The sequence below is a fragment of the Carassius auratus genome, chromosome 1 (genome assembly GCF_003368295.1).
Source record: "Carassius auratus strain Wakin chromosome 1, ASM336829v1, whole genome shotgun sequence".
Taxonomy (NCBI): domain Eukaryota; kingdom Metazoa; phylum Chordata; class Actinopteri; order Cypriniformes; family Cyprinidae; genus Carassius; species Carassius auratus.
Window position 1 is genome coordinate 34,706,013 of NC_039243.1, and position 26,851 is coordinate 34,732,863.

Genomic DNA, 26,851 nt, shown 5'->3' on the forward strand with positions numbered 1-26,851 from the left:
AAGACAGCAGAGACCAGGACAAATAGAGCCCCAGATACAGATCCCCTGTAAAGACCTTGTCTCAGAGGACCACCAGGACAAGACCACAGGAAACAGATGATTCTTCTGCACAATCTGACTTTGCTGCAGTCTGGAACTGAACTACTAGTTTCGTCTGGTCAGAGGAGAACTGACCCCCAACTGAGCCTTTCTCCCAAGGTTTGGAGTTTTGGTTCCTTGCAGCTGTCACCTCTGGCTTGCTTAGTTGGGGACGCTTAATATCCAGCGATTATTATTGACTTGATTGCACAGATACTATTTAAACTGAACTGAGTTGGATGATGACACAAAGAGACCTGCATTCACAGTGGGTGAAGTGCACCCAACAAGCCAAAGGAGACAGAAATGGAGAAAATACTTTGGAAGAAACCAGGCTCATTTTGGGGGCCAAACCTCCTCTGGCCAGACGAAACCAGCATTATGTGGTTTAATTCCAGGCTGCAACACAGGTCAGATTGAGCAGAGGACTCATCTGGTTTCCGTGGTCTTGTGCTGATGACCGTTGAGGTGATGAGATCTTCACTGGGGATCTGTCTCTGGGCTGCATCTAGTTGACATGGTTTCCACTGACATTGGTTTCATAGGAAGTGTTCCTGGTTCCGGTTGGATGGGGAGGAAAATGTATTCCACATGTTTGTTAGACCCCAAGAATGAAGGTAAACAGGGAAAGATAGTGCTGAACAGCTGAATGATAGAAGTTACTTGATATGTATTGCATTTAATCAATCTTGTATTCTCCACCTATTGCATTAATTGATCTATTGTCTTACTTATCAGTAGTGAAATTACTGTAAATATAGTAGTCAAATTAACGTAAATGTCCTCAGTGGCTGATCATGGACAGCAGATAGGATTGTTTGATTACTGTGAGAATGACAAGTAATGAGACTATTTCATTGGCCATGAATTACTGAAGTTGTCCTACTCCTTGGGGAGAAGCTGGCCTCCTGTTTCCGTGTTCAAGGGGTTAAGGAGATTAATCAATGTCAACGTCTGCTTTTTTGAAGGCAATAAACTACAGACTTTTGACAATGCCCTACAGAGCACCACTTTGTTCAGTCACACGTTCAACCAAACCCCCCCATGCCTGTCAAGCTGGCTGCTAGAGCCTGCCTTTCTAAGGGCTCCCACTCTGCTCTTCCCTGCTTGACCTATTATTTGATATTTGACCACTCAGTTGCAAGACACTTGCTCTTTGGAGCTCAAATGTCACTGGGGCATCTTGTCAGTTCACAGACACCTCTGGCTGACAAGTGATTTTACTTTACTGTGTTACAAGGCAGGAAATACTAGGAGGCAGTGGCTATGTCACCACAGCTGTAGGCACTGCCAGGCAGGCCATGATAAAATTTGAGAATCACCAACAGAAATACATCAACATAAACATATATAGATCTTGAGTTAGTTAATTTTATTTGATAAGATACTGTTTAAGAAGACGTATTGAATTATTAAGTACATCTTCATTTCTCTACCCTCAGCCATGATAGCTTGAATTAATTTCTTCATAGAAGATTGGGGCAATGACTCTAAATCAGTTTGCCTTGTGCTATGAGTGACAGTGCATTTTATAGGAGGAAGATTTTAAATGGAGATAGCTAGGTGATACAGGATAGCAGTCACATTATTTCTGGTCTTTGCAACCTCTTCAAAGACTGCAACTAAATGCTTGTCTTCTGTGGAGCTGACATGGAGAAGTGGGTGCTCAGTGAACCATGGCTTGGCTGCCACGAAATGACAGGAATCATTGGCATACATTTCAAACAGCTTGCATGATCCCATTAAAGTGCCACACATCCCACTTTAAAACAAAAAACAGAGAATCCACTTTGATAGATTGAGTCTAGAATAGATTATTGATTTTTTTCCCTCCTCCCATTGTTTAGAACTTTGGACAATTAAAACAAAATCTAAGGTGAATTATATTAGCCAAAAACTATAGAAATCTAAAAAATAATCAAAGACACACTTAAAGTAACACTCCACTTTAAAAAAAAAAAAAAAAAATGCAAATTTTCAGTTGGGTTTTTACCATTTTCGAATCCATTCAGCCGATCTCCACGTCTGGCCGTAGCACTTTTAGCTTAGCATAGATTATTGAATTTGATTAGAGCGTTAGCATCTTGCTAAAAAATTATCCAAAATTTTCAATTCTTTCCTTTTTAAAACTTGTTTCTTCTGTAGTTAAAGTAAAAGGCAAATAGTTTATTTATAAACAATGATAATCAGGGCTACCAACACTGTATTTATCATACTGTAAAGGTAGGTTTAGGGTTGGGGTAGGTGTACATGTTAATAAAGCCTCACACTGAGATCTGATAGGTAGCACTTTTCGCTATCGAATTATGGTACCATTTATTTTAATAGGAAGCAGCTAAATATGACAGGGTAGCACAAATTGTCAGAACACCGGTTCTAGACATTAGGAGGCTCTAGCTGGAAGAGAAAAACTACTAAGCAGCATTTTTTTTTAATTAAATTAAAAATTACAAAGTTATTTTCTAGTTAGTTGAAACTGAAATTATAAATGTTCTGTTCTGTTCTATTTTCTATCTATGTTCTCTTTTATTACTGTAGAGCAGTAATATATTATCATCAGCAGAATTTAGAAGACACACACATATGAGATCCTTTATTTGAAATTTTTAAAAAAAATTCTAGTGTGTTTGCTTTTTAACTTGAATACAAACTTCTCTGCTTTTACTTCTGTAGCTATTTTGACAGCCAGCTCCCGATGCGCCGTAATTCACTGTTCAATGCTTTTTTAAACTCGTAATTAAGCGGTGAATGATCTCTGATCGCTGATCGACAGGAAAAGTTAATAGTTAGAATACACTGCAATCACTCTAAAATAGATGATGACAACTCACACACCTGCATTAGGAGCTGTACTTCTTTGTGGGTCTATTTAGCCGTTTGCATCACACACTTCGCAGCACCTGATGGATGCATTCGTTACGCACACATTCAGAAGACTGGGCCCGCTTTAAACGGCAACATTAATTGGTTTAATTTGCAGGTGAGTGACAATTCAACTATATCCAATGAATAATAAGGCTAAAATTTCCTGCCGGTCTTGACTGGTGGACTAGTATATAGCAGATGCTTTAGTTATGGAGGCCTCTCCTCAGAGCCGAATCCCAAGGCAATCGCCTGCTCTGTCTACAGACCAAGAGGTGAGTAAAACAGACACCATGCCATCCATTTGAGTTTCTAGAGTGGGCCTTAAAGGGTTAGTTCACCCAGATAGCAAAATTATGTAATTAATAACTTAACCTCATGTTGTTTCAAACCCGTAAGACCTCCATTTATGGTAAATGGACTGCATTTATATAGCGCTTTCAACAGACCACATGGCCATCCAAAGCGCTTTACAATTTGCCTCGCATTCAACCATTCACACACCGACTGCGGTGTCAGCCATTCAAGGCGCCATCCAGCTCGTCGGGGTTAGGGTGAGGGAGTGTTAGCCACATTAAAAAAGTTAACAGCTTAAGTCATTTGTGGATTAATGCGTATTAGAGACGCGAACTGTTTAAAACGATTCAGTTCGATTTGGTGAACTGAATGATTCATTCACGAACCGGATATCCAGACTGCTTTGATTTGAACTCTCTCTCACAACAGACACGGAAGAGAAGACAATGCTGAATAAAGTCGTAGTTTTTGCTATTTTTGGACCAAAATGTATTTTCGATGCTTCAAAAAATTCTAACTGACCCTCTGATGTCACATGGACTACTTTGATGATGTTTTTCTTACCTTTCTGGACATGGACAGTAGACCGTACACACAGCTTCAATGGAGGGACTGAGAGCCCTCGGACTAAATCTAAAATATCTTAAACTGTGTTCTGAAGATAATTGGAGGTCTCACGGGTTTGGAACAACATGAGGGTGAGTTATTAATGACATAATTTTGCTATCCGGGTGAACTAACCCTTTATCTTTAATAAAACTTAAGCTCACTACAGTAATAATGAACACAAATCTGAAATTAATGTTTTTTAACCATCCTGTTGTGTTTAAAAACTGGGTAAAACTGTTTTGGGGGTCAAGGTGACCTACGTTAGTTTCCATGCAATTTGCCAAAAATTGGCATATTGAAGAAAAAAAAAATCTAACATTTTTAAACAAAAGCAGAAAATGTCATGATGGAGGAGGAAGAGGAGCTGAGGATCAAAACAGAAATCCAACAAGTAATGAAAACTGTCACATCTTCACACACAAAGACATACAAAGGAAGCTGATGGCATATAAATACACAGGTGATAGTCTTTTAAACAATGGTCTTTTCATGATATCTCATGATTCTGGTTCTAAATATATCTAACAAGATATGCACAAGATATGCACTATTCTCACACTGAATTACATTTTTAGTGGGTGTCTTCTGTAAATCATGGTAATAATTACCTTTTCATCCATTGATTTCTATAATCCAGCATTTGCACATCATCCCAGCAGATGGCAGTGTGTGCATAGTATTAACTGCAGGGGCATTACATTATAATTGGTCTCGATTCACAAAGGAGTGAAAGGAACTGAGAAAGTGGATGAGGTGGTGTTAAAGAAGGAAAACATGCAAATAGAAATCAGTAAGCACAGAGGTGAAATACTTTATCTAGGAAAAGCAGTGAAAACAGGAGAGAAGAAATGTAATTTAATTGTATTAAGGTCAAGGCTATGGCATTGGCACTAAAAAACATTAACAATTTTAGATACTAGACTGGTTTGTGTGAGGATTGTTAGGAAGAGGAATCAGTGGAGCATGTAATTCTAAACTGAGGGAAATACATGGCACAGAGAGATAATCATCTGAAGGCATTGGGGTGCAGAAACTCACTTTAAAAACAGCCCTAAGGATGACTGTTCAGTTAAATAAATATACAGGCGTTTAATATATTGTTACACTTTGTAAAGGGAACAGGATTAAGCAGTATTTAATAAATAATTTATTTATTTAATTATTTAATGTGCCCCATAAGATCAACGCTCCACACTCCATCCCAGGAGGTGGCGATATTTGCACCAATGGCGGGTTTTTCAACCGCCATAAAACGACAAAGAAGAAGAAGAAGAATAGCTGCAGGAGCTGGAAGCTTTTTCTTTTGGGTTATTGCGTTATCATAATAATAATAGATAGAATATAATATAAAATAACGCAATTCTGTTAGTAAATTACGAGTATTTCAATTAAAGCCAGTTAAAACCAGAACCAGTGTTTTGTTAGCGATAGTTCAGGCTGCAGCGCGATGGCGAACCGTAACCTACAGCAGGTGAATAATCCGAGCAGCGCCAAAGATGCATCTCCGCAGCCGCAGAACGTGAACTCTCCAGCGGATCCCAGCGAGGTCACGGACGCTCCCCCGCCTCCGGACCCGAGTCCTGCCGACACCGAGCCTCACGAGATGACCGTGAACCTGAAGAACTTTCGGAGACCCGGGGAGAAAACATTCACCCAGCGGTGCAGACTCTTTGTCGGTAATCTCCCATCGGATATGACGGAGGACGATTTCAAGAAGATGTTTTCCAAATATGGCGAAGCAAAGGAGGTTTTCATCAACCGAGACCGAGGATTCGGCTTCATTCGGCTGGTGAGACACTTAACGTTAAACGCACTGTATCCAGCACAGCAAATGTAGTTACATAAATAGTTGCATGTTCAGATTATTTTGGATTGGGGTTTTCTAGGCAAGTGGTGTAATAATTTTATAATTATTAAGCTGATATATTAAAACACTAGTTCGAGTCCGTTTCTTTCCCTTCTATAATTCCCGTGTTGGGCGATTTAAACAGGCGTCAAAGATCGGTCAGTGGTCAGTATCTGATTATTTTCAGCGACCCTGCGATAAAAATAAAAAAAATAAAAAAAAAATTATAAATATATATATATATATATATATATATATATATATATATATATTATTTTTAGATGTCCCGATTCAACCCTCTACGGACACCTTGGCAATTGAATCGCCATTGGCTAGTAAATTTATCATTTTACCCGCCAGACTGCCAGACTTCCTCCGTTATTTTGTCAAGGAAATACAACAAAGGACATTGTTTACATGTAACTCTGTGCTAAACTTATACCTAGCCTCAAACTCACATACTGGCGAGTAAAAACTGAGAATTTATTAGCAATTGGCTAATATTATACATCATTTAGTCGCTAGAGTTAAGATTTAGTCGCATATGCAAGTGATTTACTCGCAATGTAGAGGGTTGCGATTCGAATCGATTCACAAGCTTTCGATTCTCGATCTTTTTATTTTATTACATTTAGTGACTATAGTTTTAATACAAATGCTACTGATATTTCTAAAAGAATTAACATTAAACATCAGTTTACAAATGTGGAATTAATAAAAATAATAATAATAATCACAGGCCTGTATTATAAACCTACTCTATTTCTTTATTCTACTACTATATTCTGATGTTTCTTAAACTTTTATTCGGACAGGTTGCCTAAGGATGGAACTTGCAGCTGCTGTGTATGTGATGAGACGGTAGTTTTCTCAAATTATGCCGCGTTTCCACCGCAGGAACTTTACCCAGGAACTAGGGACTTTGGGCTGGTACTCGTGTGTTTCTGCAACAGGAACCAGGAAATAAATAAAGTTCCGTGTAAAAAAAAATGCCCCTCAGAAAGTCCCTGCTGGCGAGGTGGTACTTTTTCAAAGTTCCGGAACTTTCGGGGGCGGGACTCGGGCGCTAAACATTTCAGGCGAGAATGTAGTTGTTTAAAACTCAAATCTGTGGTTTATTTATAAAGACAGCGCCTATTTTAAAATGTGTTTCGCCGATCTCAGAGACGGTGAGCTCCACGTGATCAGCGGGAGATCAGTCCTCATGTATCCGCAGAGAGCAGCCTCACCTCGGATAGATCTTCTGATGTGTGCCGCTGGCTCTGATGTTTCTTTAGTGGTTAAATATAAAATATCATTCGTTTTAGGTAAATCTAACAGGTTATCTTTGGTCTGTATTCAATTTATCTATATGTTAAAACGAAAATAAAGGCAAATTGATAACATATTTCGTTTCATTGTAATGGCTGTATAAATACACATATCCCTGAACTAAGTACATTTCTGCAGCTGTTATTATGTTTAAATGAAAACGAAAGGAGGCAGTGGTATTTGATATACTATTTCGTTTTATTGTAAATATACAGAGAGGAAAATTGCAGTAGCCAAGGCGAGCTGACTGAAGTTATCAAGTACGCTGCTGTTTGCAGATTTACTGGATCCGCGTCGTCACGGACATCACACTCCCGAGTTGAATGCACAAAGTCTGAACCACTGTGGATGCACGTCAAAAATCAGCATACTTTGTCTTGAGAAATGCGCGCAGACCTACGTCACCAGTCTATTTGCCTAATCTTTCCACCGCGGTGGAAACACAGAAAGCAACAGGTCTGGGGGGAAAAAGTTCCTGGGAAAAAAAGTTCCTGGTACAAATGTTCCGGGTAATTTCAGTGGAAACGCGGCATGAAATGGTAAAATGCGAATGAAGTGAATCTCAGAGCAGCTGGAGATGATATTTGTGTATTCATATCATCATAGTGAGACAGCAGAAGCTGAAAACACCACAAGTGTCGTCCACTCTTTAATATGTTTGTACATTAGTAAACAAAACAGTGTGCCACACCATCCACCATTCAGTCATTAATTGCAGAAATCATGGCGCCTTATGTGTGACATTGAAAGCTTCTGCAGATTTATAGTATTCCTATAGCATTTCACCTGAAACGATCTCTGCATCAAGGACAAGGATTCAACCCTCTGCTTACACTTAGAATGTAACTGACTGTGTTTATGTGAATACTTGCCAAAAAACTTGTGTTTTGATACAATTTTGTGTGAATTTGACTTTTTATGTGTAATAAGATTATTCTGTATTTGCGTGCTGTTTGAGAGGCTGATTTATGTTTGAGCTTTGGGTGGAATCCATATTTGTGCAAATTATAATTTTTTTTGACTGAAATGCATTTTATTTAATGGACTCTTGCCATGATGACCATAAAAGACGTTTGACTGACTGTGCTCAGCTGTGTTGGTGAACGAGTTGATTGCAGCATTTAAGCATTCGTTGTCATTTATTAAGCAAATTATCACCATTTTCATTATTAGGAAACAAGAACACTTGCAGAGATTGCTAAGGCTGAGTTGGACGGCACGATGCTGGGGAACAGACCCATCCGTATTCGTTTTGCCACACACGGGGCTGCGCTCACAGTCCGAAACCTCTCTCCAGTGGTGTCCAATGAGCTGCTGGAGCAGGCCTTCTCCCAGTTCGGCCCAGTTGAGCGGGCAGTTGTGGTGGTTGATGACCGAGGTCGACCCACAGGAAAGGGGATTGTGGAGTTTGCCAATAAGCCTGCTGCCCGGAAAGCCTTGGACCGCTGTGCAGATGGAGCCCTTCTGCTTACAATGTAATAACTTTTCATTTTCACAGTATGATCAATGTATATTAGCGATCGATCTTTCTGCATCTTCATTTATTACACGGCTCTGGAATACTTGATCCTGATCAGTCGTGACATTCCAAGGTGTGTTATTCCCCGATAACAACCGATAAAACTGATAAACTGCACCGGAGTAAAAGTCGCATCAGTCCAAAAATATGTCATGATGAGGAATAAAACGTATATAAGTCGCACTGGACTATAAGCCGCATTTATTTAGAACCAAGAACCAAGAGAAAACATTACCGTCTCCAGCCACGAGAGGGCGCTGTGTCTTCAGTGTAGACTACAGGAGAACTGAACAGCATAGAGCGCCCTCTCGTGGCTGGAGACAGTAATGTTTTCTCTTGTTATCACAGATTAACCCCCTTCAGAGTGATACAAGACCCCTGATCACACGGTCAGCAGTTATTCTGTAATAACAAACTGCTGCATGTACATTATCCCTTAATCAAATATGTCCAATTAGAGAATATTTGAATTTGACATGGTTGGTCTTTATGCCTCGTCTAATTTATTTATTTATTTTCCACATGGATCTGTTTTGTTTTTGTCCCTCAGGTCTCCTCGTCCAGTCATTATTGAGCCGACAGAACAGTTTGATGATGAAGATGGGCTACCAGAAAAGCTGTTGCAAAAATCAGCACAGTATCATAAGTAATTCATAAGACATTTAGAATAATTTTATTTTTAATGTTTACAGTATAATTAAGGAGAAAAAAATAATGCCTCAGTGGAGTTTTTAAATTGACCATAAATTAATCACAACAATCTGCAATCCAGGGAAAGGGAGCAGCAGCCACGCTTTGCTCAGCCAGGAACCTTTGAGTTTGAGTACTCCTCGCGCTGGAAGGCTTTGGATGAGATGGAGAAACAGCAGAGGGAACAAGTGGAACGCAACATACAAGAAGCAAAGGAGAAACTGGAGGCCGAAATGGAGGCTGCCAAACATGAGCATCAACTCATGATGATGAGACAAGGTAGCTTTCTGAAAGAAAATGAAGTTGTTGTGCTTGAGAAAACAGCTATGGATTGTTTCTATTATATTGATACTGTGATGGAAACTACAGACTGGAGTGGAGATTGACCGATACATCAATTTACCGATATTTTCTCCGATATTTAAGCATTTTACCATAATCGGATATCGGTTTTGTAATATCAGTTTCACCGATAAACGCCGCCATCTTGTGGGTGTTTTGAGAATTGCACGCAGGATCGCCATTGCAGTGTGTCTGAGGGGAGACGAGACAACAACAACAGCATGCGGTTACTTGATTTGATTGTATTTAGTAAACTTAATTTAATGTGACAGCCAGTTATAGACAAATTAGATGCATTACATAAATGTCTGATATATAGTTTATGTAGCTTGGCTCTTAGAAATAAAGACTAACTCAAGGAGTCATGTTACATAATCCATCAAGTCCTGTCCCAAAAAAGAAGTAACTTTTCCTGAATTAATAAGCCGCCATGTCTATGCTTATCATTAGGCTTGTGAAGTCAGAGTCACGCATATAATTCGTCAAGATCCTCTCCCAATAGAGACGTAACTTTACATGAGTTAAATCATTGCTTCTCATTTTCAGTCCTCGCTCCCCCCAGCTCTGCATATTTTGCACGTCTCTTTTTTTTAACACACCTGATTCAGATAACCAGAAGAATATCCTGTGATGTCCACTTCCCAGATCACTTAGTTTGAATAGAACAAAAGTCTGAAGCATTAAGAGAAACGTACAAAATGTACAGAGCAGGGTGGCGCGAGGACTGGATTTGAGAACTGCTGAGTTAAATAATACAGCCATGAATGAGTGCATGGGAAAAGAATTTGAAGACATTAGACATTCTACTTTTTTTTTTTTTTGCTTATTGTTAATATTAGTGTTGCTGATGTTGATGCTTTTTATAAATTAAATGTTTTTTTGTTTTTTTTTGTAATACAAAGATTAAATTTAACATGAAATAATAATTTTCAACACTTAAAAAAAAAGCATGTTTGAAAAAAGGAAAAACCGAAGTGAAGTATTTTCTTTCTACACTCATTTACTTTATAACAGTTAATAAATAAAACATTTTCATATCGGTTATTGGGCAAAAACATGCAAATAATTGGTATCGGTAAAAAAAAATATATATATATATATATATATATATATGTCGGTCGATCCCTAGACAGGAGACAGGGCTGGGCAATACAGTTAAAAAAAAATTATCAAGATAAAATGTTTCCTATCGTTCGATATCAATAATTATTGAAAATGTTTTATAAACTTTCTGAAGCAGAGCAGTAGAAAAAAGTTTACATTTAACCACTGTCTTTTTAATTCACCCAATTTATTAAGACAAACAACAATAATCTATTTTAGTCTTAACAGACAAAATAAAAAAATAAACTCAGACAAATATTTCCTTTATATGCAGATTAAGGAAGTTTTAATGAAACAATTGGCCTGTCTCTGTCCTGCAGAGATTAGCTCCAACCCTCAAAAAAAAAAACAAAAAAAAAAAAAAACCTCTCTGTAGCTTTAGTAATCCTGAAGAGCTTGATTAGCTTGTCCGGGTGTGTTAGATTAGGGTTAGATCTGAACTCTGCAGGATAGCGGCACTCCAGGTCCAACGTTGCCTATCCCTGATCTAAACTAATATTTATAAATCAAATATGATTTAGTAAATTGAATAAAGAAAATAAACAAAACATGCATATATTAATATAAACAGCCAAAGCGCCGATCACACAACTGCAAAAACATATGTGATGCAGTGAATAGGAATAAAACCCCAAATTCTCCAGACTCGTTTTCTAAAGTTTAACCTCTTTTAACTTTAGGCTTTCTGTTCGGGCTGTGAAATTAATCGCATTCGACTGTCATGCACATCTCGTCAGTAAAGCATGTCCTGTGATTAGTAGTACAGGTGCTGGTCATATAATTAGAATATCATCAAAAAGTTGATTTATTTCACTAATTCCATTCAAAAAGTGAAACCTGTATATTATATTCATTCAAACGTTTATTTCTTTTAATTTTGATGATTATAACTGACAACTAAGGATTATCCCGTTCAGTATCCCAGAAAATTAAAATATTACTTAAGACCAATCCAAAGAAAGGATTTTTAGAAATCTTGGCCAACTAAAAGTATGAACATGAAAAGTATGAGCATGTGCAGCACTCAATACTGAGTTGTGTCTCTTTTGTCTGAATTACTGCAGCAGTGCGGCGTGGCATGGAGTCGATCAGTCTGTGGCACTGCTCAGGTGTTATGAGAGCCCAGGTTTATCTGATAGTGGCCTTCAGCTCTTCTGCATTCTTGGGTCTGGCATATCACATATTCCTCTTCACAATACCCCACAGATTTCCTATGGGGTTAAGGTCAGGCAAGTTTGCTGGCCAAATAAGAACAGGGATACCATGGTCCTTAAACCAGGTACTGGAAGCTTTGGCACTGTGTGCAGGTGCAGAGTCCTGTTGGAAAATGAAACCTGCATCTCCATAAAGTTGGTCAGAAGCAGGAAGCAGGAAGTGCTCTAAAACTTCCTGGTATACGATGTGTTGACCTTTGACCTCAGAAAACACAGTGGAGCAACACCAGCAGATGACATGGCACCCCAAACCATCACTGACTGTGGAAACTTTACACTGGACCTCAAGCAACGTGGACTGTGTGCCTCTCCTCTCTTCCTCCAGACTCTGGGACCCTGACTTCCAAAGAAAATGCTAAATTTACTTTCATCAGAGAACATAACTGTGGACCACTCAGCAGCAGTCCAGTCCTTTTTGACTTTAGCCCAGGCGAGATGCTTCTGACGCTGTCTGTTGTTCAAGAGTGGATTGACACAAAGAATGCGAAGCTGAAACCCATGTCGCATACGTCTGTGTGTAGTGGTTCATGAAGCACTGACTCCAGCTGCAGTTTCTACCACATCTTTTCCTTCCTTTCTCCTCTCTATTAATGTGCTTGGACACAGCTCTGTGAACAGACAGCCTCTTTTGCAATGACCTTTTGTGTCTTGACCTCCTTGTGCAAGGTGTCAATGGTCATCTTTTGGACAACTGTCAAGTCAGCAGTCTTCCCCATGATTGTGTAGCCTACAGAACTAGACTGAGATGAGAAGGCCTTTGCAGGTGTTTTGAGTTAATTAGCTGATTACAGTGTGGCACCAGGTGTCTTCAATATTGAACCTTTTCACAATATTCAAATTTTCTGAGATAATGAATTTGTGATTTTCCTTAGTTGACAGTTATAATTATCAAAATGAAAAGAAATAACCATTTGAAATATGTCAGTATGTGTGTAATCAATTAATATAATATACAAGTTTAACTTTTTAAATAGAATCAATGAAATCAAAATTTTTATGATTTTCTAATTATATGACCAGCACCTATAAATCTCAATCACTTGCTCTAGCTAAGCGATATTTTGTTCGAAATCAGATGCGATTCATCGGCGATTATGAATGCGATATTGCCTAATTGTCAGTGAACTACGGCTCTGTGTAGCAAATGCAGCTGAAAGCAGGTGATCATGGGACCGGCTTTACTGTAGAGATGTGCATGACAGTCAGATGCGATTAATTGCACAGCCCTACTTTCTGTTCAGTTATTCAGTTAACAGATCCACACGAATCATGCATGTTTACAAAGTCAAACGAAAGCTTTATGTGTTTTACAGATAAACTATTTATTCAAGATGTTCAATAATAATTATTTTTGACTCAGTAATACAAGTTCATGAACCGATTCATGAACAGAAGATTCTTTTGAGCCAATCCTTTAAAATAATAATTTATTTTGTTGAACGAAACAAGTGTGGAAACCAATGGTTCACAAACTGGATAGATCTGAGGTGCAGGGCTCGTAAAATCGCCTGCCCGACATCCCAGGGCTATTGTGTTTTCCACTAGGACTCCAAAATATATCCCCGCCCTGCCCGACGGGCTATCTTGAATAGTGATGTAAAATTCCTAATTTGATTCGCGTTGTTTTCCCGCTTGAAGGGGTGAAACGGATCATTTTCATTGATCATTTGCACTTGTTTCTAAATCTTGCTGATTCAAGCGTTTTAAACCATTCACGCGTTCGGAGCTTGCGCGCACTTATTCAAAGCAGGCGCTGAGAGCAGCATTTCAGACAATGCGTGTACACAGAATTAATTAATCTTTCGTGCAGCATAAATTCTGAATGAACACACACACAATTATCTCAAAAAGTTGTCTCTCTCTTTCTCTCTCTCTCTCTCTGTAAATTAGACGACGTGAAAGGGGGCGAGTTTTTAAGATACGCAATGGAGTTGACCAACAAGGAGCGAGGGCAAAACACTCACATGCAAACAAAACGCACTCCTTGTCGGCCGCGCGATCGACTCACTCATTCATTTGTGTAGAAAAGAGATGTAATATTATGATTTCCATCCTTTAAAAAAAAATATTGGCCAGCGGCCCACCGGGAAAAGCCAGTCCGTCCGTCTATCATCACCACAACTCGTGCGCCACTGATAAGGCTCCTGGACACACACCTACAATTTAAATACGCTCTACACCGTTTTTGCATTCAAATGCAAAATTTTATTTTAAATTCGACTAATATTCCTGTTTTTGTTTCTCCGTATCCTCGCAGGCACTCATTTCAGCATATGTTTGTTTGTTGTGTCTTCTTGACTGTCTGCTTGTCACTCATAATACATGCCTTTAAATGGAAAAAAAGCATCAGACTATCGTGCAATATATCGAAAAAATGTTCTCTCGTTATCGATGATGGTGAACCATTGATAAATATCGATAACATTTTATCGCCAGGCCCACATGAGTGTCATATATCACAGGGCTGCAGATAATTTTCCTGCTTCAGGTAACAGTACTGATGTTCTTCACCTTGTCACAGTAAACATTTGTGGATTTATACCAACAGATCTCATGAGACGTCAAGAGGAGCTGCGGCGCTTAGAGGAGCTCAGGAATCAGGAGCTGCAGAAACGCAAGCAGATTGAGATGAGGTGTGCTTTTGTCTGAAAGAGAAAACATGTATTTGTGTAGGCTATGCTAAACATTTTATATAGAATGTTTTAAATTCCAAATGTTTTTAATGAAACACTCATGCACTGTCAGGTTTTCTGTGGGTGTGCAGAATATGCAGATCATCTGCTGCCTGAGTGAAAGTAGAGCAGCTAGTCAGAGCTGGTGTGATTGAGTAATCAAGTCCACGTATAGTCAAGTCAAGTCACCTTTATTTATATAGCGCTTTAAACAAAACACATTTCGTCAAAGCAACTGAACAACATTAATTAGGAAAACAGTGTGTCAATAATGCAGAATGATAGTTAAAGGCAGTTCGTCATTGAATTCAGTGATGTCATCTCTGTTCAGTTAAATAGTGTCTGTGCATTTATTTGCAATCAAGTCAATGATATCGCTGTAGATGAAGTGACCCCATCTAAGCAAGCCAGAGGCGACAGCGGCAAGGAACCGAAACTCCATCGGTGACAGAATGTAGAAAAAAACCTTGGGAGAAACCAGGCTCAGTAGAAACCAGTAGTTCATTTCCAAGCTGCAGCAAAGTCAGATTGTGCAGAAGAATCATCTGTTTCCTGTGGTCTTGTCCTGGTGGTCCTCTGAGACAAGGTCTTTACAGGGGATCTGTATCTGGGCTCTAGTTGTCCTGGTCTCTGCTGTCTTTCAGGGCAGTAGAGGTCCTTTCTAGGTGCTGATCCACCATCTCCAGCTGATCCAGCAATGCAGTTTTACAAATGCTAGAAACGTGGATTTCTAAGGAAAGATTGCGATCAAATAGCACACCTAGGTTCCTAACTGATGATGAAGAATTGAAAGAGCAACCATCAAGTCTCAGACAGTGTTCTAGTTTATTACAAGCAGAGTTTTTAGGTCCTATAATTAACACATCTGTTTTTTCAGAATTTAGCAGTAAGAAATTACTCATGCAGTTTTTTATATCGACTATGCCTTCCATTAGTTTTTCAAATTGGTGTGTTTCACCTGGCTGCGAATAAATATAGAGCTGAGTATCATCAGCATAACAGTGAAAGCTAACACCATGTTTCCTGATGATATCTCCCAAGGGTAACGTATAAAGCGTGAAGAGTAGCGGCCCTAGTACTGAGCCTTGAGGTACTCCATTCTGCACTTGTGATCAATATGATACATCTTCATTCACTGCCAAGAACTGATGGCGGTCATATAAGTAAGATTTAAACCATGCTAATGCACTTCCATTAATGCCAACAAAGTGTTCAAGTCTATGCAAAAGAATGTTGTGGTCAATTGTGTCAAACGCAGCACTAAGATCCAATAAAACTAATAGAGAGATACACCCACGATCAGATGATAAGAGCAGATCATTTGTAACTCTAAGGAGAGCAGTCTCAGTACTATGATACGGTCTAAATCCTGACTGGAAATCCTCACATATACCATTTTTCTCTTAGAAGGAATATAATTGTGAGGATACCACCTTTTCTAGTATCTTGGACAGATAAGGGAGATTCGAGATTGGTCTATAATTAACTAGTTCTTTGGGGTCAAGTTGTGGTTTTTTGATGAGAGGCTTAATAACAGCCAGTTTGAAGGTTTTGGGGACATATCCTAATGACAATGAGGAATTAATAATAGTAAGAAGAGGATCTATGGCTTCTGGAAGCACCTCTTTTAGGAGCTGAGATGGTATAGGGTCTAACATGCATGTTGTTGGTTTAGATGATTTAACAAGTTTATACAATTCTTCCTCTCCTATAGTAGAGAATGAGTGGAACTGTTCCTCAGGGGGTCTATAGTGCACTGTCTGATGTGATACTGTAGCTGACGGCTGAATGGTTGTAATTTTATTTCTAATAGTATCGATTTTAGAAGTAAAGTAGTTCATAAAGTCATTACTGCTGTGGTGTTGGGAAATACCAACACTTGTTGAGGCTTTATTTTTCGTTAATTTAACCACTGTATTGAATAAATACCTGGGGTTATGTTAGTTTTCTTCTAAAAGAGAAAAAAAGTAATCGGATCTAGCAGTTTTTAATGCTGTTCTGTAGGGTAGATTACTTTCCCGCCAAGCAATACAAAATACCTCTAGTTTTGTTTTCCTCCAGCTGCGCTCCATTTTTCGGGCTGCTCTCTTTAGGGTGCGAGTATGCTCATATTACCATTTATCAGAATCTACTGCATTTTATGAATTTACACTACAACCTCATAGGGCTGGATGATTAATCGAAAAATAATCAAAATTGAAATTCATAACCTCTAACCAACATTAATTTTCCCATGTCGGTTATTTCGTTTTTTTATCCTGTTAAAACTTCCCCATTAAAATCATACTAGCGATTGTGTAGCCACGTGACTCTGTCCCGTCCAGTCAGTGGCATAAAATCAAAACTCTGAGGTGAACGCCGGTTCAACACATAGTGATGGCGCGTGAGCGGTGAGCCTTGCGTCTTGCGTCTTCACTAAACTTTGTCAGTTGTATTTGTTTTATGGTTTGGACATTCAAGCGATTAGATGATCGAATGTGTATTATTATATTGATATATCATGTTCGCGCAGCTGCATTGTGGCACGAACACTCATATAAACAGTAGATGTGAAGATCAAAGCTGATCTTCTACGTGAGAACCACTATGGATAAGTTCAGTGTGCCGCCTTGTTATTATTTTGTCTTTAATTAATTTGTAACGCCAAGAAAGAGTTAATCTCTCATGTTTGAGAAGAGCGCGATGCCGTGTAGCAGCCATTAAATGTGTGGGACACCAACTCCATTTCTATTTAATTTCATGGATTTAATGAGCTATCCAAGTCAAAGCGGACCACTTGCACGACTACACGCGGGCGTGTGTGTGTGTGTGTGAAATGTGGTGATATTATTATTATTATTATCTAATACATTAATAGGAGAATGAGCCTAATATCGTCTTTATTATCGACAGAGAAATCTGCTTATGTTGATATCTCTGACTATCGTCGATACACGATACAATCGTCTATCGGCACAACCCTAATTGACACCCTTCACAAGGAGGATAAGCCAAAAACATTCATTGACAAAGAAGCTGGCTGTTCACATAGTGCTGTAGCCAAGCATGTTAACAGAGTTGAGTGGAAGGAAAAAGTGTGGAAAAAAAAAAAAAAGATACACAACCAACCAAAAGAAACGCAGCCTTATGACGATTGTCAAGCAAAATCGATTCAAGAATTTGAGTGAACTCCACAAGGAATGGACTTAGGCTGGGGTCAAGGCATCAAGAGCCACCAAACACAGACGTGTCAATGAATTTGGCTACAGTTGTCGTATTCCTCTTGTTAAACCATTCCTGAACCACAGACGTCAGAGGCATCTTACCTGGGCTAAGGAGAAGAAGAACTGGACTGTTGCCAAGTGGTCCAAAGTCCTCTTTTCAGATGAGAGCAAGTTTTGTATTTCATTTGGAAACCAAGGTCCTAGAGTCTGGAGGAAGGGTGGATAAGCTCATAGCCCAAGTTGCTTGAAGTCCAGTGTTAAGTTTCCACAGTCTGTGATGATTTGGGGTGCAATGTCATCTGCTGGTGTTGGTCCATTCTGTTTTTTGAAAACCAAACTCACTGCACCCGTTTACCAATAAATTATGGAGCACTTCATGCCTCCTTCTGCTGACCAGCTTTTTGAAGAAGCTGATTTCATTTTCCAGCACGATTTGGCAGCTGCCCACACTGCCAAAAGCACCAAAAGTTGACTGGCCAGCAAACTCACCAGACCTGAACCCCAGAGAGAATCAATGGGCTATTGTCAAGAGGAAGATGAGAAACAAGAGACCAAACAATGCAGATGAGCTGAAGGCCACTGTCAAAGAAACCTGGGCCTTCATTCCACCTCAGCAGAGCCACAAACTGAACACAAAACTGGATTTTTGTTAAATGTGAGCCAAAATCATCACAATTAAAATAACCAAAGACTTTAACTACTTCAGTCTTTGTGCATTTAATTTATTTATTATTATTATTAACTTTTCGACGACATTCTAATTTGCACCTGTATAACCATGACTGGATCCTCAGCATGTGCAGTTTAACTAAATTTGAGTTTTTGAATATTTGCTTAGGCATGAGGAAGAGAGACGTAGACGTGAGGAGGATATGATGCGTCATAGAGAGCAGCTTGACACGAGACGCCAACCAGATGGATTCAAGCCCAGTTTCATGGAGAGTGTGAGTACAGGGAACATGCTTCACATTCTCTTTAAGATGATCTTTTAAAGATTTCTTTTAGCAGGGTTCTAGACTATGACTGTGGGTTTATGAAGTGAGATCACATTTTCCATGATCTTTTTTCACATATAAGCGATCATTGTACTTTGTAAAAATCTTTTTTTTTTTTTTTTTTTTTAAACATACTGTAATAATATTTAGAACTATTCAGAAAATGTTTTTTATTGCAAAAACACCTTATTTCAAAACCAAGCTGCTGACTGTTTTCTATTTTTGGATATTTATGACATAATATATAAAAACAAGACCGATCAAGGACAGCGTTTTCATCATTGTCTCTTTGGCCACGTATTTCTGATATCTCAGGTACAGCCAGCTGTTTTTTGTTGCAGAACCATTTATTGTTGTATACTTCACATTAGTAGCATTAAAATTTTGTTATTTAAGTTTGTTAAACTATTGCTATGTTTATAATCAGTGCAGGTTTCTCTGACTGCACTCACCATTTAATTCAGGTTTGATGTGATAAGGCCTTGATTTACTGCCTTGAAGCAAATTTGTAGAATCAATGGGTGTGATAGAAATATGATAATATTTTGTCATTATAATTTAAATCTGACAAATTATTAAACTGTGTATAAATCAACATCTCAGGAAATTTTTTGGGGGTTTCAAATTAAAATATGACTTTGTTATGAAACAGGACATTGATTTCATGTCTTCATGTGAGAACACCGGGACTAAAATCATGTTTATTACGCATGTTGGAAGACACAACAAATGAATTGAGAAAGAAACTATTTTTTATTATTATTGTGTGATGATTAGTATGTATAAGTGAAAGTGACATACAGCCAAGCATGGTGACCCATACTCTGAATTCATTATCTGCTTTTAACCCATCCAAAGTGCCCACACACACCGTGAACACACACACACCGTGAACACACACACACACACACACACTGTGAACAGACACTGTGAACACACAGACACTGTGAACACACACACAGACACCGTGAACACACACACCGTGAACACGCACACACACACCGTGAACACACACACACACACACACACACACACTGTGAACACACACACAGACACTGTGAACACACACACACACACACCGTGAACACACACACACACACACACACCGTACACACACACAGACACTGTGAACACACACACACACCGTGAACACACACACACACACACACACACACACACACCGTGAACACACACACACACACACCGTGAACACACACACACACACACTGTGAACAGTGTCATTTTCATTTCATCTCGCATGTAATGTCTGATAAACGCTTCTTTGTGTACAGCCGTTACCATGGAAACTTTGATCTCTTGGTAGAGAATGAATTGGTATATATAATATTTATTTATACACACACACACACACACATATATTCCGCTACAAATAGAGTGCAAGTCTGTGGGAAACACTGGACTATGGTATAAACAAATTCTACTGTATAACAGTTTCCTAATTATGTATACTTATAACTACATAGTGTTTTGCATGAATAGTCCATGCTGAGTCCACAATGACTTCTAGCTGTTGTTTAATACTGCTATCTTGCTCTAAATCCTTGCTTATTTGTACATGATAGCCTTGTACTTTGTGTACTTCTGTACTCAATTGGGCATATTTCTATTTCTGTGTGGACTGAGACTTCTAACAATTAAAATGCCTCCTTCACTTTCAGAGAGAACAGGATATGAGAATGAATGAAATGGGAACCCGTGGAGGCATTAATATGGGAGGTATGATCATACTGAATATGTCTTTTATTTGATGTCATTTGGGGCAGTGCATCACTTTCATGTGCATTTAAAAGTGAAGCTTTGCATCTTTTTAGTCAATCTGAAAAAAATTCTTATTCTCTTTAAACTTAATTGAAATAATTGTATTTCAAAATAATGATAATTAATAAATATATATTAATTATCATGATAATTAAAATACATGTTTAGTAAAGGTAATTGAGTTTAGGATGCAATCATGTAATATTTTGATGCATGGGTACAAACATCACACTTGCTGCCTGTTTAACATAGATTTCCAAGTTTGCCAAGTTTCATCAATTTTCTATTCTATTTTATTTTTAATAATTTTATTCATTCTTTTTTTTATGGTGTGTAAATTGTAGTAAAGTACAATATTTTGCTTTTTTGATGATTTGGATGAAAACGACACACATTTACACATTGCATCATATTGCAATGCACTGTAGTTTCTTTAACCCTTTCAGTGAATTAGCCCTCTCAGTGTATGTTGGATGTACTTTGTCTTACATAGATTCATTTAACCCTGTAGCTGCGGTTAGTGGAAACCCTTCACAAATGGGCTTAGCAGGGCGAGTCGGAGCCATGGGGCCTGATGGATCATCAAATATGGGGACTCCCCTAATTCCAGATAATGGAGTGATGGTAATGTATTGATTTTTGGAATCTTCTTATTGTACAGTTTGTTGTTTAGCCATTTCTTTTCTTATCGGACTTAAGATCTTCAACGAGATGATAAAAATTACAAAAATTGTTTTTTTTAAAAGTGGAGCAGTCAGTCAATTTTACATTATCTAGTAAATTGATTTCCACTTTAAAAAAATATATAACAAACACATATAATGTAACAGTTTTTTTTAAAGGGTGTTTTGTTATAGCTTTTGGAGCACGGGTGCCACCATCCTGCAGTACCATTGCATGTAATGTCATGCGGTTGGTTTGCGCCGCTGGCCCGTAGAGTAATAGAAACCTATCTTTACTTTTTTGAATGCTTTTGAAACTTTACAATTTTAACTGTTACTTGGATGTTAATTCAACATATACATTATCTATATAATTATCACCTTTTGATCATTGTATCCCAAACATTGTTTTCATAATGCGAGGTGCGAGGTTATTAAAACAAACAATGCTTCATACAGTAGTGTTCTTGCAGCATGTTATGTCAGACCTTTCAGACATATTTGCATTACACTGGCTTGGTTCCCAGTAGTGGTATGTAAAATATTTTATGTTCTCCTTTGAATTTACCTGCTGTTATGAGAATGCAGTTTAACTAATCACCTAAATGATCTGGCTAGTGCTGCTTTATCATTCTAATGTGTTTTAAGCCTTGTCAAACATTAAAGCCTTTTAAGCCATTCAAATGCGCCTCAGCACAAAAGAGATTTCAATGCAGTACTCACGCGCTGTGACAGAATGTTTCTCTACACAAACACAAACACACACACACACACACATGCAAAAAGCGCTCTGCTCGGACTCTACTTGAGTACCAAATTGAGTCGTCTTTCTAGTCTGCTTGAGCAAATGCTCTGTATATTATGTTAATGGCGGTTTTGATGAGTATCCACGTAAAACATATTTTGTTTCTGACCCGCTCTTCACCCCGAACTAGATCAGGTTCATGACTTCTTCTGCCCGTAGCGGCAGTAATGCTCAGTCTCCTCGACTAAACATTTGCACTTATTATGGGCCCAACAGTCTTTTCAAGTTTGTCTTCCTCCATTTAATCAAGCGTGTTTTTAAAAAGTGAAGAAATGCTTATGTTACTTAACTGGCCAGTGGAACAAACCAACCCTGTGACGTCACACGCCGTGTTACTGCAAGATAGTGGCACACGTGCTCCAACAGCTCCAACAAAACATGCTTTTTTCTTTAAAATGGTAACATTGATCGAGTTTATATATTTTTTTAATTAAAATGGATATCACTTTACAAAATGTAAACTTGGCTGATTGCTTCACTTCCACTTTAAGGTAATTTAGAAATATCTTTAAACAAGTTTTTGTTTTTTAAAGTGAAGAACAAGTGGCCCACGGTGACTTTAACACATTTGATCCATTTAGCCTTCTCTAATCAACACTATAAAATCCATAGATAAACACTTCAAGCATAATACAATTTAAGTTTAAACATTTAGCTTAGATAATTGTGTGCTGTTAGGTTCATATCCAAGTGTTTGTGCCGAGTGTGGAAGCTAAAGCGCTCTTTTAATTCAGACTGTAAAGTCTAATTTTATTTGTGTACACTCACATTATCAACAAAATATTGTGCTTTCAGTAAAATAAAGCAAACAGGAATGTGCTTTCTGCTGTCTCTGTGTCCGTTAACTGTGGAGCGCATCACAAAAATGAACTGAAACTCAACATATATGTTACTTGCCTCAGACATTAAAAAAAAAAAAATAATCTATAGAAAGTCATTAACACTTCTGCTTAAGCTTTGCAGCAAGCTTTATGCTTGTGCTTGAGGCTGGAATAGGCTAGCTAGACAATTTATTAAAAGGCTCCTAACGGTTTAGTATATATTTAAGTAATTAAATTCATATAAATGTGCGATCAGTTGAATAATGGCTTACTTGAACTAGAAAAATCTATAGTCGAGACAGCTGTAGTTTTAATTTCAGTCCTCCTTTCTTCTAGAACTCTTCCATCTGCGCTGAAGGCACGCTGGCTGCTGCTGCTGGCGGGGACACTAAACACAGAGCATCATTTCCAGCACCTTAAAATATAAAAAGAAGCTTAAATAAGCCCCGATCCCTGGCCAGTGTGAGCTATGATATGAAAATTGGCCCAAAGCCTGGCCCTACAGGTGTAAAAGACAACGCGGTTACTGTATATAGGAACAGTACAATGATAAAATGTATTCAATGTAATCTTATTTGATAACAAAAGTATTACATAAACTGCAGTAAAACTGTTGAGCAGCTGCAGGGGAAGCTTTTGTTCATAGCGGCGCTGTACTCTTAGGTTCTGAAAGCTGTCCTCGCGCACATAGAAACACTGAGGTTATAATGTTTAGGAGCACTGGGCAGAGATTATTCAAATGAGTGACATTGTTACCTCACAATATCCAGAAGCAGCATACTGTATTCTGAACCAGCTGTTCGAGGTAGTTCTTGAAAAGGGTTTTCTGTTAAAGAGATCTTCTGCATATGGAGTGGAGTTTGAGCTTAGGGTTAGGTCCATTTAAACTCACTTTCACTAATAAAGCTTAATGACTATAATAGGAACATGTTAAAGGGTTAGTTCAGCCAAAAATTAAAATGATGTCATTAATGACTCGCCCTCATGTTGTTCCAAACCCGTGAGACCTCCGTTCATCTTCGGAACACAGTTTAAGATATTTTAGATTTAGTCCGAGGGCTTTCTGATCCTCCATTGAAAATGTATGTACAGTATTCTGTCCATGTCCAGAAAGGTAATAAAAACATCTTCAAAGTAGTCCATGTGATATCACAGGGTCCGTTAGAATTTTTTGAAGCAGTGAAAATACATTTTGGTCCAAAAATTATGACTTTATTCAGCATGGTCTTCTCTTCTGTGTCAGTTGTAAGCGCGACTGCTGTGACAGTTGACGTACGACGCTAATGACATTTATTATGTTACATAATGTTATCTTTGTTATTGGGCACACCAGAAAACATGTCAGTAGCATCGTGAACGCACTCACTCAATGCTACTAGTGTGCTTAAAGATACTAGGAGCCTGTTAAATTATCCTACCAATGTGCTTAATCAGATTGCCATAGCAGCTAGTCTTTTATTTAGTATAGTAGTAGGTCTTATTGTATTTAACAGACACTTTTATCCAAAGCAACTTACATTGCATTCAGGGTTAGGGTTAGGTTAATAATATGTGTGTTCCATGGGAATTGAACCCACAACTTTTTGCGCTGCTGACGCAGTGCTCTACCACTGAGCCACAGGAACATTGTCAGCTATCTTATTGTTATCAGTGCTATACCAACATTTAAAAAAGACGGACATTGTGCACTTGGGAGAGGGTGCACAGGGATACATTTATATACTCTGCTCATATACTGGTACTCATATTAATAAAAAATGGTCCAATATTTAATGTAATGTGAGGTGCACAACACAACCTAAATGTTACAGCATTAAGAACACCCAGAGCAACAGAATACAAAACAGAAACAATTTGAAGTTAGTTTAAGTTAGGTGGTATTTTGAAACCCTAATTAGTAAACTGTGCAGTTGTCGAGCAATTCCACAGTTGGCCAGTGGGGCAAAGAATTACTATACAGCAGGAGTTGTTAGGACACCCACTTAAGACATCTTTACAATAAAATTTAAGATGTACAATTTAACATAAACCTTTTTTTATTGCTTTGAGTGTACTTTGTGCATATTTTCTTACTCTTGTTGTCATTAAGATTTTGCATGCTTTCTGTACTAACTAAATAATTCCTTCTTTTTTGTTTTTTCCTCTTTTGGGTGTTCCTGGACTCTACTGCTTATCTTTCACATCCACTGAACTTCGTGGGAAAATAAATGACTTTTTTTGGGCTGTTTCTGCAACAACTAAAATATTATATGATCAATTTAAAATTCAGCATAATGATCGTTTTTCTGAGGGATCGCCTCTTCAGATGGGTTCCTCTGTGGCTGGGCGGTCTGGTGTTGACTCTCCTCAGCAGCAGCACTCACCCATGGTGGCTGGCCCAGGTCCTGTTCCTGGTGTGGTTGGCCAGAGTGGCTTTGCCAGGGGAAGTCCAGTAGGGGGAAACTTTGATGGGCCTAATAACAAACGTCGTAGATACTAATATTTCTTTTCACCGAAAATTGTGTTTCCACATGTTCAGATTGAAACATATTGACTAATGATTACTGATATATTCTCTTTCTCGTTGTTTTGTTCTTAAGCAGCATTTATGTCTAACATGGACAGAAATTGCATGAGTCTGGCCCTGTGTTAATGTGAAACACTGTCATAAATTATTAAATGTCATTGAATCAGCTTGTGTGTAACAAAATATCCTAAGCCATTTGTAGATTACTTACAAGTACGGTAGTGGATTCCTTTTTTAGTTTTTTTTTTTTTTTTTTTTTTTTTAAGATCTTCATTTGTTTTCTGCTTTCTGTAGAATGTCAGTAATTGAATAAAAATGTTTTAAGATAACTGCATTAGTGTTTGAGTCAAAGATTTGAAATAAATTTCCCAGTTGTCACTATTGAGTAACTTTACTTCACTTGATCAAGTCATGAGTCTGATGGCAGCAGTGTCTTCCACTAATTGTGCTGGGCAGTGTGGCACTGGGAAGAAGTAGTTGGATTCTGCTTAAATGGCCTTAAACAAAGAACTGGGTAATGCTGATATTCTGCAGCACAGAGAAGTTCTTTGTAGTGTGGAACATGCAGATGATGGTGAATGTTCTGAAGTTGGTGCAGAGATCCCTGACAATATGAAACATGCAGATGTTCCTGGAAGAGAAGGTTTGTTTGTGGGGGGCAAATGCTTGTCGTTGCTGCTGCAGTGTTATAGTTTCCAAACTCCCAGAACTATCACCTTTCCTGAGCAGGAGAGATTAGAAATTTGACAAACATGGTCTTTGAACGCCTCTTTCCCGAGTGTTGATGTGTTCTTGGAGACTCATCCAGACCTCACAGGTATAATCTCATGAATTAGATGAAAAGCATTTTTTTATGTGGACATAAGCGCATTTTAAATCTTTTTTTTTTAATTCTCATTTTAATATTTTTCTTTGTTTTTGTGATTGTTTTATGATTATTTTGATGCATCTTTATGTAAATTACTTTGAATTATCATTGTGAATGAAATGTGCTAAATAAATAAACTGGCCTTGCCATAAAAATGAAAAATAACTTTATTTTTTACATTGTGTTGGTGGGAAGGCAATCCTTGATAATTCTTTTAAATAATTTTTACTTTAAATTTTACTTAGAAAATGTTTTATACATTTTCATATTCATTTTATAAATGCAGCCATTCTATGGCTCATTTGTTTTTGAGTGTCATGTTTCACTTAATACTTTGTAATATGAGTGCTTTTATATGTTGTTGATTTTGTAAATCGCTCATTGATTTTTCCATCTCAAAAATATATCTAAATTACGGCCTATGCTCTCAATGTCAAATGCAGAAATGTTAACCCATGCATTTATGACTTCAAGGTTAGACTACTGTAATGCTTTATTGGGTGGTTGTTCTGCACGCTTGGTAAACAAACTACAGCTAGTCCAAAATGCAGCAGCAAGAGTTCTTACTAGAACCAGGAAGTATGACCATATTAGCCCGGTCCTGTCCACACTGCACTGGCTCCCTATCAAACATCGTATAGATTTTAAAATATTGCTTATTACTTATA

General features: G+C 38.1%; 1 protein-coding gene across 4 annotated transcripts; it reads left to right on the plus strand.

Moving 5' to 3' along the window:
- Positions 1-5,087: 5,087 nt before the first annotated feature.
- LOC113108658 (paraspeckle component 1) lies at positions 5,088-26,565 on the plus strand. Of its 4 annotated transcripts, none has more exons than XM_026271923.1 (9): positions 5,088-5,635; positions 8,177-8,478; positions 9,073-9,168; positions 9,295-9,491; positions 14,421-14,505; positions 18,586-18,691; positions 20,422-20,479; positions 21,015-21,145; positions 25,079-26,565. In XM_026271923.1, the coding sequence occupies exons 1-9, from the start codon at positions 5,294-5,296 to the stop codon at positions 25,286-25,288; spliced, it is 1,527 nt and encodes a 508-aa protein (XP_026127708.1). In that variant the 5' UTR covers positions 5,088-5,293; the 3' UTR covers positions 25,289-26,565. The 4 variants fall into 4 exon arrangements, with proteins under 4 accessions (XP_026127708.1, XP_026127717.1, XP_026127724.1 ...); XM_026271932.1 differs by having other exon boundaries at positions 21,033-21,145; positions 25,079-26,564; XM_026271939.1 differs by lacking the exon at positions 25,079-26,565 and adding an exon at positions 23,146-23,853.
- Positions 26,566-26,851: the final 286 nt, after the last annotated feature.